This window comes from Monodon monoceros, unplaced genomic scaffold (genome assembly GCF_005190385.1).
Source record: "Monodon monoceros isolate NGI ecotype Baffin Bay Population unplaced genomic scaffold, NGI_Narwhal_1 Super_Scaffold_15, whole genome shotgun sequence".
NCBI classification, from domain to species: domain Eukaryota; kingdom Metazoa; phylum Chordata; class Mammalia; order Artiodactyla; family Monodontidae; genus Monodon; species Monodon monoceros.
The window spans coordinates 35,386,354-35,404,178 of record NW_021703771.1 but is presented as its reverse complement, the minus strand read 5'-3'; the positions used below and the strand labels follow the sequence as shown (position 1 = coordinate 35,404,178).

Below are 17,825 nucleotides of genomic sequence, written 5' to 3'. Positions count from 1 at the left end.
AGATATATGAAACTAAGAACTGATATTTTGAAAAGATATACAAAATAGACAAAGCTTGAGCTAAACTTCAGAGAGAGAGATAGAGGAAAAGAGAGAGAATCCAAATAAATAAAATTGGAAATGAAAGAGAAGACATCACACCTGATACAACAGAAATACAAAGGATTATAAAAGACTACCATGAGCAATTATAAACCAACAAATTGAATAAACTAAAAGAAATGGATAAATTTCAAGAAACATGCAATCTACCAAGCCTAGAACATGAAGAAATAGAAAATCTGAGCATACGAATTACTAGTAAGGAGACAATCAGTAATCAAAAACATCTCAAAAACAAAAAAGTCCACGACCACGTGGCTGCATTGGTGAATTCTACTAAATATTTAAAGAAGAATTAATATCAATCCTTAAACTCTTCGCAAAAACAGAGGAGGAGGGAACACTTCCAAACTCATCTTATGAGACCAGCATTACCCTGTTACCAAAACCAGACATGAATACTATGAGAAAAGAAAATGACAGGTCAATATCCTGGATGAACATAGATGCAAAATCCTCAACAAACTATTAGAAAACCAAAATTCAACAATAGATTAAAAGGGTCCTACATCACTATCAAGTGGGATTTACTCCAGAAATACAAGGATGATTCAACATCTGTAAATCAATCAATGTGATATATATATACCATGTTAACAAAATGAAGGATAAAAACCATGATTATCTCAGTAGATGCAGAAAAAGCATTTGACAAAATTCATCTATTCATGGTAAGAACTTTCAATAAAGTAGGTATAGAGAATGTACCTCAACATAATAAGGGCCATATATGACACAGCTAACATCATACTATGGTGAGAAGCCGAAAACTTTCCTCTAAGATCAGAAACAACACAAAAACACCCATTCTTGACACTTGATTCACATAGTACCAGAAGTCCTAGACAGAGCAGTTACATAAGAAAAAGAAAGAAAAGCATTCCAAATTGGAAAGAAAAAATAAAATTGTCTCTACTTGCAGATAACATGGTATTGTACATAGAAACCTCCAAAGACTACACCAAAACACTGTTAGAACTAAAAAATGAATTAAATAAATTTACAGGATAAAAACTCAATATACAAAAATCAGTTAATTTTTATATACTAACAACTAGCTATCAAAAAAGAAAATTAAGAAAACAACCCCATTTACAATTGCATGAAAAAGAATGAAAATCCCTAGGAATAAATGTAACCAAAGAGGTGAAATATCTATACACTAAAAATTACATGACACTGATGAAAGAAAATGAATAATTTTTTTAAAAATTGAATAAAACACAAATAAATGGAAAGATTTCTGTGCTCATGGATTAGAAGAATACTATTAAAAAATCCATATCACCTAAAGTGATCTACAGATTCAATGCAATCCTTACTAAAGTTACAATGGACTTTTGCACAGAAATAGTACAAACAACCCTAAAATTTGTATGTAACCACAAAAGACCCAGAATAGCCAAAACAATCTTGAGAAAGTACAAAAATCTGGAGGTGTCACACTCCCTGATTTCTAACTGTACTTTGTAACTGCACTACAAAGCAATAGTACTCAAGCAGTACTCAAGCATTTGGCATAAAAACAGAAACATAGATTATGGAACAAAACAGAGAGCTAAGAAATAAACTCACACATATGTGGTCAATTAATTTACAACAAAGGAACCCCAAATATACAATGCAGAAAGGATAGTCTCTTCAATAAATGGTGTTGGGAAAACTGGAGAGCCACATGCAAAGGACTGAAACTGCACTACTACCTTACACCATACAGGAAAACCAATTCAAAACGCTGAAAACTTGAACATAAGACCTGAAATATAAAACTCCTAGTAGGAAATATAAGCCTTAAGCTCTTTGACAACGGTCTTGGCAATTATTTGACACCAAAAGCAAAGGCAACAAAAGCAAAAACAAAAGCAAAAAACAAATGGAACTATATCAAACTAAAAAGCTTCTGCACAGCAAAGGAAACAATTAACAAAAAAGGCAACCTATAGAATGGGAGAAAATATTTGCAAATCATCTACCTGATAAGGGGTTAATATCCAAAGAATATAAAGGATTCATACCAGCGAAAAGCAAACAAGCAATGCAATTTAAAAATGGGCAGAGGCCATTTACAATCACATCAAAAAGAATAAAGTACCTAAGCATAAATCTAACTAAGGAGGTAAAAGATCTGTAATCAGAAAACTATAAGACACTGATGAAAGAAACTGAAGAGGACGCAAACAGATAGAAAGATATACCATGTTCATGGATTGGAAGGATTAATATTGTTAAAATGACCATAGTACCCAAGACAATCTACAGATTCAATGCAATCTCTATCAAAATGCCAATGGCAGTTTTCACAGAACTAGAACAAATAATTTTAAAATCTGTATGGAAACACAGAAGACCCTGAATAACCAAACCAATCTTGAGAAAGAAGAATTGAACTAGAGGAATCATGCTCCCTGACTTCAGACTATACTACAAACCTACCATCAAAAGAGCATGGTACTGGCACAAAAACAGACACCTAGATCAATGGAACAGGATAGAAAGTCCAGAAATAAACCCACACACGGTCCATTAATCTATGACAAAGGAGGCAAAAATACACAATGGGGGCAAGACAGTCTCTTCAGTAAGAGGTGCTGGGAAAACTGGACAGCAACATGTAAAACAATGAAATTAGAACATTTTCTCACATCATATACAAAAATAAACTCAAAATGCATTAAAGACCTAAATGTAAGGCTAGAAGCCATAAAACTCCTAGAAGAAAACACAGGGAGAACACCCTTTGACATTAACTCTAGCAATATTTTTTTGGATCTGTCTCCTAAGGCAAAGGAAACAAAAGCAAAAATAAACAAATGGGACCTAATTAAACTTAAAAGCTTTTGCACAACAAAGGATACCATTGACAAATGAAAAGACAACCTACTGAATGGGAGAAAATATTTGCAAATGATACGATTGAGAAGGTGTCAATATCCAAAATATATAAATAGCTCATACAACTCAATATCAAAACAAACAAACCAAACAATCCCATTAAAAATGAGCAAAATACCTGACTAGACATTTTTCCAAAGACATACAGATTCACCATTGCTAATCATCAGAGATATGCAAATCAAAACCACCATGAGATGTTACCTCACACCTTTGTGGAAACTGTTTAAAGTTTTAAAATATATTACAGATGTATAGCATTTGTATATAGTATTTTACTTAGAGTAATGCCATCAAGGTCCAACCATGTTGCCACAAATGGCAAGATTCCATTCTTTTTTATGGCTGAGTAATAGTCCATTGTGAGTGTGTGTGTGTGCATGTGCGCGTGTGCATATATTTCACAAGCTGAAAAAGATACTTCCTATATATTTGAGACAAAAGAGTACCATGATAAATATACAAAGAGAATGTGAGATAACAGGAAATATATATTGGTCTTTGCCCCTGGTTCCTGGCACAGAGCTCCTAAAGCCCTTGTAATTTCCTAAGTGATAAGAACACTAGAAGCACCTCTTTTTCTAATATCAGTCTTTGACCTCTGTTCCTGACACAGGGCTCCTGAAACCCTTGTAATTTCCTGGGTGATAGGAGGGTCTTCTGGAGGTCTAATGAGGTGACACTGGGTGGGCTCCTGGATGGCTCCTGAGTGAGGGCTGATCACTGGAAAGACCAAGCTATGATTAGAAGCTTGGAATTTTCAGCCCCACTCCCAGTTTTCTTGAGAAGGAAAAGGGGTTGAAAATCAAGCCTATGTCATGAAGCCTCTGTAAAATCCCCAAAGTACAAAATGCAGAGGGCTTCCAGGTTGGCAAACATATCCACATTGGGAGGGTGAAGCACTCCAGCCCGCTGGGAACAGAAGCTCCTATGCTCGGGACCCTCAAGACCTCACTCTATGTATCTGTTTATCTGGCTGTCATCTGTATCCTTTATCTGCTGTTATCATAACCTTGATAAACTGGTAAATGTAAGCATTTCCCTGAGTTCTGTGAGCTGCTCTAGCAAATTAAACAAACCTGAGGAGAGGATCGTGGAAACCTCTGATTTGTAGCCAACTCAAACAGAAGTTGCGGGTAACCTGGGTTACTTGCAACTGGCATCTGAAATGTGGTGGGAGAGCCTTGTAGGACTGAGCCCTTAACCTATAGGACCCGACATTATCTCCAGGTAGACAGTGCCAGAATTGAGTTAAATTGTAGGACTCCCAGCTGGCATTGTGGAGAATTGCTTGGTGTGGGGAAAAACCTCCACAAATTTGGTGACCAGAAGTGAAGCAGTCTGTGTAAAAGTAATGGAGACACACAGGAGAGAAACATAATATGGAAGAACTGAGTTCTTCCCAGCATAGGAAAGAGGAAAACTGAGATTTTTTTTTCTAAAGAGAGAAGTTAGAAATCAACAATAGCAAATGAACATCTCAGTGGAAAATAAGCACAGGACAAGAAACATGCAATTCACAGAAGAAAAAAATAAAATGAAAATTAACATATAAAAATATATTTAACCTTAGTCAAAGGATGCAAAGAAAAAAAGTAAGCTGCATTTCTTAACCTATGTAATTGGAAAAGATTTAAAAGATGACATTATTCAATGAGCAGTCTCAATTTTAAAGGGGTTGTACATTGGCCCTAACCATTTCTGAAGAGCAGTTTGGAAATAGATATCAAAATTTTTAAAGTGCATAGCTTTTGATCCAGATTTTTTCAGTACTAGGTATTTATCCCTTATGATATAATCAGACAATTTAAAAAAATGTACATATAAGGATTCTTACTAAGGTGCTACTGATAAATTTAAGATACTGGAAATAGCCTAAATTTAACAATTAAATTAATTTAACATAGCCTTGTTTTAAATTTTGGTACATTCACACAGTGGGAATTTATGCAGGTGCTAAAGACTAACATGGAATGTTCCACCATACACTTCTAAGTGAAAAAAAATGCAAGTTTCAAAAATACTGCATATACATTATGATTCCCACCTGTAGTTAACATTTCCAGTGATTTTTTTATATTTGAATTTTCTGTAGTGAGTTATCTTTTCAAAACAGACAAAATAATAAACGTATTTTCATTTGAAAAAACAGGTGAGGTGTTAAGATGTACAGAGGGGCACCTCTGTCTGTTGGGAACTTCAACTTCCCATTTGTGGTCTCTGAACAGTCTGGTGGAAATAATGGTTGGGAGACTGTCTAGTGTGCAATACTGAGGGCTCAGTTAAGTATATTCTGCAGAGAGTTCAAGTTGCAAGATAGCCTATATTTCTGATAAATTCGATTCAAATACTCAGTGGTTGCATTTTATTTTATTGTGGCTAGATTTAATAACATAATAAAAATATAAATTAAAATTTTAGAAATCTTTTCCAAATACAATAAACTCACAGGCTAACAAGGTAAAATGATTTACCTGTCTCCCTTTGGTTTTCTTTTTTGTAGTGTCTTCCCTTTGGGTCTTCTTTCACTTCCTAAGCAGGGGCTCCCACCAGGTCCTGTTACCCGTATTGATTCAAGGCCTTTGGAAGATTTTTTAAATGTGAACTCCACTGGTTCTCCTTCTTTTAGGCTTCTAAATCCTTCCATGAATAATTTGCTCTGAGAAGAGCAGGGGAGGGAGGGAGAGAGAAAGAGAGATCATGATTATTAATGCTTTATAAATTATCTCTGTGATTTTAAGATTAACACAGCAAGATATCCCCCCAGTTATTCATTGCTAAGTATAAAATCTTTTTTTTTAAAGTTCAGTGAAAGGCATACCATTTAAAAGTTTCCTGTTGTAATGCTGGCAGTGGGAGAATAAACTAATACCATTTTTAAAGGAATTTGGCAATACTTACAAAAATTTTAATGTGTATATTTTTTGGCCCAGCAATTCCACTTCAAGGACTCTCCTATAGACATACTCACACAAAGGTCCCTCCACCCCCATCACACACAAAAACCTATATCAAAATTCACTATGGCACTGCTGCCTGGTAGAAAAACTACAGCTACCCTAAGGTCCGTCAATGGGAAACTGATGAAATAAATGATAGTAGAGGTATATAATGTAACACTATTGAGCCATTAAAAGATCTATATGTATTAATGTGGGGAAGATAAACATGTAATACTGATGAGTAAAAAAAGTAAGGGTAAAGAACAGTGTGTCTACCATAACACCATCTATGTAGAGAAGTGTTTAAAAGATACATGTTTACTTATGTAGCAATGGGGTCTGGAACAATCGACAGCAAACCATGAACAGTCATTTTTCTCTAGTCCTTTTTTGGGAAAGTGGGGAAGCTTCTGGATACACACATTATTGTTTTGTTTGAGCTTTCTTGTAATTTGAAAGATACTTAGTTTTTACCAAAAAAAAAAAAAAGTTTCCTGATTGGAAAAGTGTAACTTTGGTTACAAATAATTGGCTCTTTCAATCTAACTCTTCATCAAAGTCAATGTGCCAATTCAAACTATATTAAAATAAGTAAATCATTCTAATTTTATTTATTTCTTCAAATCCCCTTGTGTACATCTTACAGATCTAATTTTGAGTACGATGTAGTTCTTTAAGACTTTTCTGAATTTGGGGTCAAAAGGAAGCAAATCTGAATATAGTAGGTAGGAGACCCTGGTTCAAGTCCAGTTCTTTAAGAAAACAGGCATGCAACTTTGAATGAGTCATTTCTCTCTTTTCTGTTTAATCTGTAAAATTAAGGAATTTGAGTTTCCCCTCATGTGTTCAGAGGAACAATGGTCCTGAAAAAGATTCCATGAAAAAAGGATCTGGTGGTCAAATAAGTTTGTGAATTGCTACACCTAGTTTCTTCTTAGTTGGATCATATTAGCATATTAAAGTCTCTGAGATTTCATACCCTCCCCAACCTCCACTGAAATAAAAATCTTGTTTAACTGTGTTTAGCTCAGGAATTTCCCGACCTAATTGATCCCAGAGACCTTTCTTTATAACTACAGATGACTAACATACTTAGGGAAATGCTGGACCAGAAAAATCTCCACCCTTCCCAAGTCCATGACTCTAAAGGTAGGTAAATAATTACATATAACCAAATAATTACATGGAAAAGATAAAATCAACACTTCAAATTTCAATGCAAAAGGGGACTCTTCATTATGAAAGTAATACGGCACATGAAAACAGGGGTTTTAACCAGTTTCTAGTGCAGGTCGTCTGACACTGAGAAAGCCTGCACATGGAAGTGTAATTTGGCAGCACCTTTTCTGCTCCCTGATGCTGTGTAGGAATTAGAGAAAAAAAAAATCACAACTGCCTACATGCTGTAAAATTTTTTTTAATTATTGTTTTTAAAACTTTATATAATATTTCCAAATCTTCTATTTTTTTCTCCTAAGCTCTCTCCTCACTAATTATAAACAGTCCTTTGCTTTCATTTCCTTTCTTACTCCCTACTCTAAAAAGTGCAGATTATCAAATCAGATGAAGTGGCGCATAGGGTCAACTACTGCAATTAAGAGAAGGGAGGGATAGCAGTTTTAATTAGAGCTATCATATGTTCATGCTTTGTTTCTATAATCAAAATTCTGTCACTTATTTCCTCATAGTTCCTAGTGTACTGGCACACTTGATTTCATTTTCCATTATTACAATTTTTGATAGGTATCATTTGTAAGTGAACTGCATTTCTGAATCTAAAGTAAAATCCTGCTCTCTGGCTATTCTTCACGATATTCTGAAAGAATACTTTTTCCCCCATTCTGTCATATACTCCCCTCCTTCCCCAAATGAGTACATAAGGCAATTTAGATTCACAGTAATTGACAATAATAATAATAATATCCGTAAGAAACTATAATGGCTTTGCAAGAAAAGGACAAGAATTCACAGAGAATATTCTGTCTTTGCTATTACACCAAAATTGCTGCTACATAAGTGGGAAAGATTTGTTAAAGGTGGGGAATTAGCTTATTTTATTTCTTCACAAAAATCAACTTCTCCCCTTGCCTTGGCAATTTTTATTAAAGGTGCCTCCATTTTTCCAGTCATACTGGTTCCAATCCTTAGTTTTACCCAACCATTTACTGAATCAGGTGCATTCTTACTTTCATCTGCCCCAACCATTTCATTGGATTGCCACTGCCCTACTTCTGGTCCTAACTATTTCCTACCTGGATGAGTGTAATAGTTTCTTCATTGCAATTTCAGCATCAACTCTCCTCCCTACTCCTTAGCATCTTCCACACCTGCATATCTTCTCTGAATAAATCTTAGCCTGTTGGTCTCCTGTCTCAAAAATCTACAATACTTCCCTTAAATTGTAGGTAAGACCACTCATAATGTTACCTCTAGGTATATTTTCCACTTGCTTTCCCATTACTCTAATAAAGCTGGCTGACTTATACTTCCCTAAGCACATTTCACGTTTTCTCATCTCTGTACTCCAACTTAGGCTGGTGGGGATGCATTATTCTCTTAGTCATAGCTGTCTATCAAAATCTTACTCAAGATTCAAGGCATAATTCATAGGATCCTTTTTGCTATCATCCTCAATTGCCCAGTTGGAAATTCCCTCCTCTTTCACTTAATTGATTCTTGTATATAGTTTTTATAATACACTGCTGCGTAATGCAGATATCTGTGTATGCCTTACTTTTATTTGCTCTTTTGGATTTTCCTTCTCTTGAAGGTCAGGGACTGTGATATATATCTTAGTATTTCCCAAAGGACTTAGCCTAATGCCTGCAAACAACTATCATTCAATAAGTACTTAAAAGAATCATAGATTTAGCATCAGTAAGATCATTAATCATTATTTAGTCCAACTCTCACTTGAAAAAAAAAGGTGGACTGAACTCTAAGGGGTTAAGCTCATGCCAAGTCAAATTTCCCAGCTCCTACTTCTGCTACATAAAATAACTTCTACTTTTAGTGTCAAGGTGACACTGTGCATGATACCTTTGGAATAAAATGCTGATAGGATTATAATGGTTCATGGTAATAACGTTATTCTCTGACTCCATTCAGAAGTTAATATGGATCTATTTTTATTGTTCTTCCTTCTTCCAATATTCTCTAATCACTCTCATTGCTATGCCTCACAATTCATGATGCTCTGCCTATGAGAACCAAGAATGCAGATTTATGTAGATTTTTGCTCAATCTACATGTAAGACTTTCATAAGGCGAGCCATTTGGTGTTTAGGCTTACATTGTCATCTGCAACATTTGTTTGGACAAAATAGACGTTTATCTTCTACAGGAAAGAATCGCAATTACTGAATGAATAAATGAACAAAGAAATGACCAAATGATTGTAGAAGCATTTAGAAGCTGCTGACATGCCTGCAAAGGTATCAGGCACTTACAAAGGGGACAGGCCAATTTTGAATGTGCACATATTAACTCATCTAACACCTTTAATTTGTGTTCCTCTTCCTCCAATCAAATAAGGTTCCCCTTTCTCCCACTTCCCTTTATTCCAAAATTTAAAATTCATTTTGGAAAAAATTTATTTCAGAATTATAAAAATACTGACTCTCAATTTCCTTGCTATATTCCTTTTCCTCCTCCCAATCATTTTTTTTTTTTTTTTTTTTTTTTTTGGTGCGGGGGCCGCGCACTGCTGTGGCCTCTCCCGTTGCGGAGCACAGGCTCCGGGCGCGCAGGCCCAGTGGCCATGGCTCACGGGCCCAGCCGCTCCGCGGCATGTGGGATCCTCCCGGACCAGGGCACGAACCCGTGTCCCCTGCATTGGCAGGCGGACTCTCAACCACTGCGCCACCAGGGAAGCCCCCCCCAATCATTTTCTTAAAGAGGAGAACCTTGTTCTCATAAATCCTCCCTCATTTTATTTATTTATTTTGGCTGCACCACGCAGCATGTGGGATCTTAGTTCCCCGTCCTGGGATCGAACCTGCGCTCCCTGCAGTGGGAACTTAGAGTCTTAACCACTGGACTGCCAGGGAAGTCCCACCTCCCAATCATTTTCAAAGAATGACAGGAACATGGAGTCAAACAACAGTGGTCCAAATACTAAACTTTATTTGCCAAGTATTCTACCCAAGGTTCCAATTAGTAATGAGATTACTTATCTCTTTTGGCACACGTTTTTTTCTCTCCAACTCGATTAGGAAAGCAATAAAGTGTTGCTACAGTTTTACACTTGATTCTCCTTAGAAGTAAGAGTATATTTTCTTCTCTAGGAAACATAAGCTGACTTCCAATTTAAGATGGCAGGCTGAATAAACATGTCTCATGTTCCTCTTTAAAAGGCATCAAAACTACAATAAAATAATAAAAAGAAATAAATTCACAATAAGGAAGAGAATAAGGCGGGTGCCATCAAGACAAAGCAAACTTCAAGAAATTTCTGGAAGTTAGAAAGACTGATGACTGGTCAACTGGGTTGAAGGAGCCATACCCTAGGAAAACTAATAAAAGGAGCTGCAGAAGTAGGAACCAGCATTCCTAACAGAACACAGAGAGACTGTGCTGAGACACTACATGTACAACGAAAACAGAAGGATTAATGGAGAGTTTGTATATGGACTAGATGCCCGTTTCATTTTCCCACCTACACATGTGAAAACAGGCAAACAATACCCCAATGCAAATAATGTGAGGCCCTTCTCTTAAGAGACTGAAGGAGGTATCTAGACAACTTGTGAAAAACTGGATCGTACACACAAACCTCTATTCATTCCGACAATTAGGAAGCCACAGGTGCAAGAGCTGTCTCCCTACCCACTCAACCTTAAATCATTCCTATCCCTCATTCTTACCCCTCATTCATATACCTGAAGGGTCAACCAAGAATCACAAAACACGCAGCATAATGAAGAAAAGCCAAGATAAATGAGGGAACAAAAGAAATTTTATCCACCACCTAATTAATCTCTCTACAGATATTTGAGACAATATCAATAAAACAAGAACAAAAACAATCAGAGAATTTTAACAATACTCTCAGACAATTAAAAAAAAATTGAGTTGGAAATAAAAGTTTAGAAAATCTCTTGGCACATAGGATAAACGGATCCCCTCAAATGAAATATACCCAAACCTTGGATTAGAGGTCCTGGGAAAGAAAATAGAGAAGATGGAGGAGACAAATTATTAAATTATTATTATTAAATGAATAGTATGAGAAAATTTCCCAGAGCTAAAGGGAATGCCAAGGAGAGGCCTATACTGGGTGAAGCATATTTTATGGAATACATATTATGGACACTTTTACACATGAGGTACATTTCTCCTTGCATGAAGAGAGAGTGAGATTTCAATGGAGAGTGAAAACAGTAATCCAAACTGAGCTAATGGCTTAACCTTATGCTTGTACAGCAGGATACTTAGTAGATATCTGGGGAGGGGAAGAAGCTTACTTTAAGTATATTAGTGTGAAGAGGGTGACCATAAATGAGGCTGGAAAATGCAAGTTAGAGCCAGAAAATGGAAATTATTTATTGATATCCTAAGCATTTTATTCTGTATAAAATAAACACCTACTGATACGTTTTGCTTTCATAAGTTGCAAGATCAAATCTGTGTTTTAAAAAAATATCACCTTTTTGGCAATACCATGGATGTGTGGAGACATGAGGATTGTATGTCTGTTACAGGGGATGCCTGTTACAAGGTAACTGTCATAGTCTTAGCAAGAGATGGTTACAAATAAACTAAAAATGAAAGGAGGAACTGGTTTTTCAAAATACATTCTGAGCCATACATATATCACCTGCTATAAATTATTACTTGCCCCATGGAAAAATTTATTGGTAAATGGATAGTGATGTTGTACAAACATCTTTGCAAGACTGCTCCAAGTGCTTCATCACAGAAATGATTATCTAACACTGTCGGCTGGAAGACAACAACACTAAAAATCAAAATCTGGCATTTTTTTTAACCACCACTCCTTGAACAGGCCAATTGATACCTCTTTTTATTTTTTCTTAACATCTTTATAGGAGTATAATTGCTTTACAATGGTGTGTTAGTTTCTGCTTTATAACAAAGTGAATCAGCTATACATATACATATATCCCCATATCCCTTCCCTCTTGCGTCTCCCTCCCACCCTCCCTATCCCACCCCTCTAGGTGGTCACAAAGCACCAAGCTCATCTCCCTGTGCTATGCAGCTGCTTCCCACTAGCTATCTATTTTACATTTGGTAGTGTATATATGTCCATGCCACTCTCCCACTTCGTCCCAGCTTACCCTTCCCCCTCCCCATGTCCTCAAGTCCATTCTCTACATCTGTGTCTTTATTCCTATCCTACCCCTAGGCTCTTCAGAACCTTTATCTTTTTTAGATTCCATATATATGTGTTAGCATATGGTATTTGTTTTTCTCTTTCTGACTTACTTCACTCTGTATGACAGTCTCTAGGTCCATCCACCTCACTACAAATAACTCAATTTCGTTTCTTTTTATGGCTGAGTAGTATTTCATTGTATACATGTGCCACATCTTCTTTATCCATTCATCTGTCGATGGACACTTAGGTTGCTTTCATGTCCTGGCAATTGTAAATAGTGCTGCAATGAACATTGTGGTACATGTCTCTCTTTGAATTATGGTTTTCTCAGGGTATATGCCCAGTATTGGGTCTATGGTAGTTCTAATTTTAGTTTTTTAAGGGACCTCCATATTGTTCTCCACAGTGGCTGTATCAATTTACATTCCCACCAACGGTGCAAAAGGGTTCCCTTTTCTCCACACTTATTGTTTGTAGATTTTTTGATGATGGCCATTCTGACTGGTGTGAGATGATATCTCATTGTAGTTTTGATTTGCATTTCTCTAATGGTTAGTGATGTTGAGAATCCTTTAATGTGTTTGTTGGCAATCTGTATATCTTCTTTGGAGAAATGTCTTTTTAGGTCTTCTGCTCATTTTTGGATTGGGTTGTTTGTTTTTTTGATATTGAGCTGCACGAGCTGTTTGTATATTTTGGAGATTAATCCTTTGTCAGTTGCTTCGTTTGCAAATATTTTCTCCCATTCTGAGGGTTGTCATTTTGTCTTGTTTATGGTTTCCTTTGCTATGCAAAAGTTTTTAAGTTTCATTAGGTCCCATTTGTTTATTTTTGTTTGATACCTTCTTGATAGTTGACTTACTCTAATAACAATAGACTTAAGTGATTCACTTCATTGTTAGGCAGAATAATAAGAATATAATTAAAATTAAGTTGTAGAAGAACTTCAGTCCAATAAAGCTGGGTGATACAGATATGTTAGAAAACAAAATTCTGGAATATCAGATAATATTAGGAGGCTAAAGAGCTGAAAATTCAAATATATTCTGCTTTTCAATATTTTAATATATTTTTCTGAGAAAAAGAGTATTTTTTTCTAAGGTATCAATGGAAAAATATACAATGAGTGAAGGGCAGTTAATTAGTACACAATATGCAGCAGACATATTACATAATATGCATAAATAACGGTTAAGACTCTTAAGGACTATATGCTTTTTTTGAAAAATAAACGTGTTTGTTTGTTTGTTTATTTATTTATTTATGGCTGCGTTGGGTCTTCGTTGCTGCACACAGGCTTTCTCTGGTTGTAGCGAGCAGGGGCTACTCTGCGTTGCAGTGCGCGGGCTTCTCATTGCAGTGGCTTCTCTTGTTGCGGAGCATGGGCTCTAGGCATGCGGGCTTCAATAGTTGTGGCACACAGGCTCAGTAGTTGTGGCTCGTGGGCTCTAGAGCGCAGGCTCAGTAATTGTGGCACACAGGCTTAGTTGCTCCACAGCATGTGGGATCTTCCCGGACCAGGGCTCGAACCCGTGTCCCCTGCATTGACAGGTGGATTCTTAACCAATGCGCCACCAGGGACGTCCCCAAGGACTATATGCTTTTGATCTACATGTCAAGATACCCCAGGAATCATTAGGCCTGAGGTATGTATAAGAATACAACAAAAATATCACTGGACTAAGTATTAGGAGGTCTGGGACTTAGTCTTGGCTCCAACAACTAATATGTTACACAACGATAGACAAATTGCTTACAGTTGGGTGGGTCTCCTTCTTTTCTTTCTGTTATAGAACACAAGTCTCTATCCTTTCTTAAAATACGTATTTTTAATTCTATGACTTCACTCTGTCTATGTAGACAGAGATCGAAATGAACGAGTAACTATTTTTTAGTCAATGCTAAAATTTCCCTTTACGCGTTCTCGAGATTTTAGTCCTTACTTAACTCAAATCCCTTAAGAAAACAGAAGCTAAAAGAAATATGGTGGCCTGGTAGAAGTCAATGTTTACTGAGCTTTATGTAAATAGATAAAATCCAGTTTAGCCCCAGTCAAATTACTAAATTTCACATAAATAGGATTAAAAATAATGAGATTTTTATACTTTTCTTGATATTGAAGTAAATCCTAACTAAGTCCCTTCATCTGGCCTGTACTTCAAAACTGAGAAGGGTACACTAAAACTGGCAAAACTGCTGGAATGGTATTTAAAGTGACATAATGGAAAGCAGGCAGGGATTAAAGTTGGATTTCAATACTGGTTTGAATCCTAATCCTACTACTTACAACCTCAAACTGCATGACCAGAGACATGTTAAAAAACCCTGTGCTCCAGTTTCCTTATCTATCGACTGGGGATAATAATATCTTCAAGGAATAAAAAATGTCTACTACAGTTATTGCTAGATTCTAAACAATTAATATAAAATGCCCAGAACAGTGCTTAGCACACTGAATAGCAGCTCAATAAATGGTTTATACTATTTTTGTAAGTATCCAGGTCTGCGTATGGGAGAGAGGTAAGAGAAAACAAACAGGTTCAAGAACCTATTAAAAACAGGCACTGTCTGCACTACAGTAAAACAGCATGGTACTGGCACAGAAACAGACATATGGATCAATGGAACAGAATAGAGAACCCAGAAATAAACCCACATACCTATGGTCAATTAATCTTCGACAAAGGAGGCAAGAATATACAATGGAGAAAAGACAGTCTCTTCAGCAACTGGTGTTGGGAGAGCTGGACAGCCAACATAAATCAATGAAGTTAGAACGCACCCTCACACCATACACAAAAATAAACTCAAAATGGCTTAAAGGCTTAAATATAAGACACGACACCATAAAACTCCTAGAAGAGGACGTGGGCAAAACATTCTCTGACATAAATCATACCAATGTTTTCTTACGTCAGTCTCCCAAGGCAATAAAAATAAAAGCAAAAATAAACAAATGGGATCTAATCAAACTTATTAGCTTTTGCACAGCAAAGGAAACCATAAACAAAATGAAAAGACAATCTACAGACTGGGAAGAAATATTTGCAAACAATGCAACCAACAAGGGCTTAAATTTCCAAAATATACGAATAGCTCATACAACTCTATAACAAAAAAACAAACAACCCAATTAAAAAATGGGCAGAAGACCTAAAGAGACGTTTCTCCAAAGAAGATATACAGATGGCCAATAGGCACATGAAAAGATACTCAACATTACTAATTATTAGAGAAGTGCAAATCAAAACTACAACGAGGTATCACCTCGCAGCAGTCAGAATGGCCATCATTAAAAAGTCTACAAATAATAAACACTGGAGAGGGTGTGAAGAAAAGGGGACCCTCCTACACTGTTGGTGGGAATGTAAATTCGTGCCCCGGTCCGGGAAGATCCCACATGTCGCGGAGCGGGCTGGGCCCATGAGCCATGGCCGCTGAGCCTGCACGTCCGGAGCCATGAGAGCCACAACAGTGAGAGGCCCGCGCACCCAAAAAAAAAAAAAAACTAAACTAAAAATAGAGTTGCCATATGACCCAGCAATCCCACTCTTGGGTGTATATCTGTAGAAAACTTTAATTCGAAAAGATACATGCACCTGCTATGTTCATAGCAGCACTATTTATAATAGCCAAGACATGGAAGCAACCTAAATGAATGGATAAATAAGATGTGGTATATATATGGAATACTGCTCAACCATAAAAAAGAATGAAATTATGCCATTTGCAGCAACATGGATGGACCTAGAAATTAAGAGATTATCATACTAAGTGAAGTATGTCAGACAAAGATAAATACCATATATCACTTATATGTGCAATCTAAAATATGACACAAATGAACCTATCTATGAAACAGAAACAGACTCACAGGCATAGAAAACAAACTGACGGTTACCAAAGGGAAAAGGGGTTCAGGGAGGGATAAGTTAGGAGTTTGGGGTTAGCAGATACAAATTGCTATATATAAAATAGATAAACAACAAGGTCCTACTGTACAGCACAGGGAACTATATTCAATATCCTATAATAAACCATAATGGGAAAAAAAACCACAGGCACTGTCTGAATGCTTTCATTTGATCCAACCTACCCTTACCCCTGACACCCACTTGGCAAATGTCTGCACATTACTGAGTTTCAGTTTAAACACGATCTCATCTTCAAACTCTTTCATGACATTCTTGAGCAAATACAGGTATTTCTTTTTAATTATATATGGCATACTTCACCATTATAACACCTACCATACTGTAATTTTTCATTTACATCCCCTAAAACCTAAAACCATCCCTGAAACACAGCGGGTGCTCAGTATATATTCAAGGCAGAGGAAGAGAATCAGGGTGGTGGGGAGCAAAGGAAAGAGGTGTGGAGGAAGGACAAAGTAGTGTGACTTTGTCTCTTTTAGATGAGGACACTGAGAGGTCAAATCTGATGAATGGTAGAGCCAGGACTCAAAGCCAGATCATTTGACACCAAAAGCCCTTGTATACCATGATGCCTAGTGTAACATTCTCCAGAATATTTCAATTGTCCCTCAACACCAAGGTCTCAACATTAAGTTTAGAATCTTGAAGCTGCAGGCCTCTGGCAGACCTCCCTACCCAACTCATGCTCATCTTTTACCCCTTAATTGTTCTGCTTAACTCTTATTAAAAATTTGCTGTCAAACTTCTTAGCTGATACATTGAATTGTAAGTATTCGACCCTTTTATCGTTGTACATCTTATTTTTATTGTGTCCCTTTGAAAATTAGAAGTACTTAATACATGATGGCTAAATTAAAAAATTTTTAAATATCCCAATTGAATCTAACCTTCAATGATATTCATGTTTCATCAAACTGAAAGAATTCTACATTTCTTTTATATATTATATATTATAGTACATATTTAGATTAAGTATATATTTAGATATAATTATATATACATATAAAAAAACACTTCTAAGGGCTTCCCTGGTGGCGCAGTGGTTGAGAGTCCGCCTGCCAATGCAGGGGACACGGGTTTGTGCCCCGGTCCGGGAGGATCCCACATGCCGCGGAGCGGCTGGGCCTGTAATTTATGGCCGCTGGGCCTGCGTGTCCGGAGCCTGTGCTCCGCAGCGGGAGAGGCCACAGCAGTGAGGGGCCCGTGTACGGCAAAAAAAAAACAAAAAACACTTATTAACAAATGGTGCTGGACCAACTGGACATTCACATGCCAAAAAAAAATTCTACACAGTCCTATACCTTTCACAAAAATAATTCAATGTGAATCACAGACTTAAATTTAAAACACAAAACTATAAAACTCCCAGAAGACACCACAGAAGAAAACCTAATGACCTTAGGAATGATGAAGACTTTTCAAATACAACACCAAAGGCATGACCCATGAAAAAATAACTGATAACCCGGACTTCATTAAAATTAAATACTTCTCTGCAGAAGACAATGTCAAGAATATGAGAAGATAAGTCATTGACTGAGAAAAATATGTGCAAAAGGCACATCTGATAAAGGACTGTTATTCAAATATACAAAGAACACTTAAAACTCA

At 36.6% G+C, this 17,825-nt stretch overlaps 1 protein-coding gene across 3 annotated transcripts in view; it reads right to left on the bottom strand.

Annotated features, from left to right (window-relative positions):
- Positions 1-17,825, bottom strand: part of LIN28B (lin-28 homolog B) — a 115,462-nt gene that overhangs the window by 44,760 nt on the left and 52,877 nt on the right. For all 3 annotated transcript variants that reach the window (XM_029224075.1, XM_029224072.1, XM_029224073.1), the window contains exon 3: positions 5,469-5,653. In XM_029224075.1, coding sequence (XP_029079908.1) covers positions 5,469-5,653 — 185 coding nt within the window. The remainder of the gene's footprint in view (positions 1-5,468; positions 5,654-17,825) is intronic.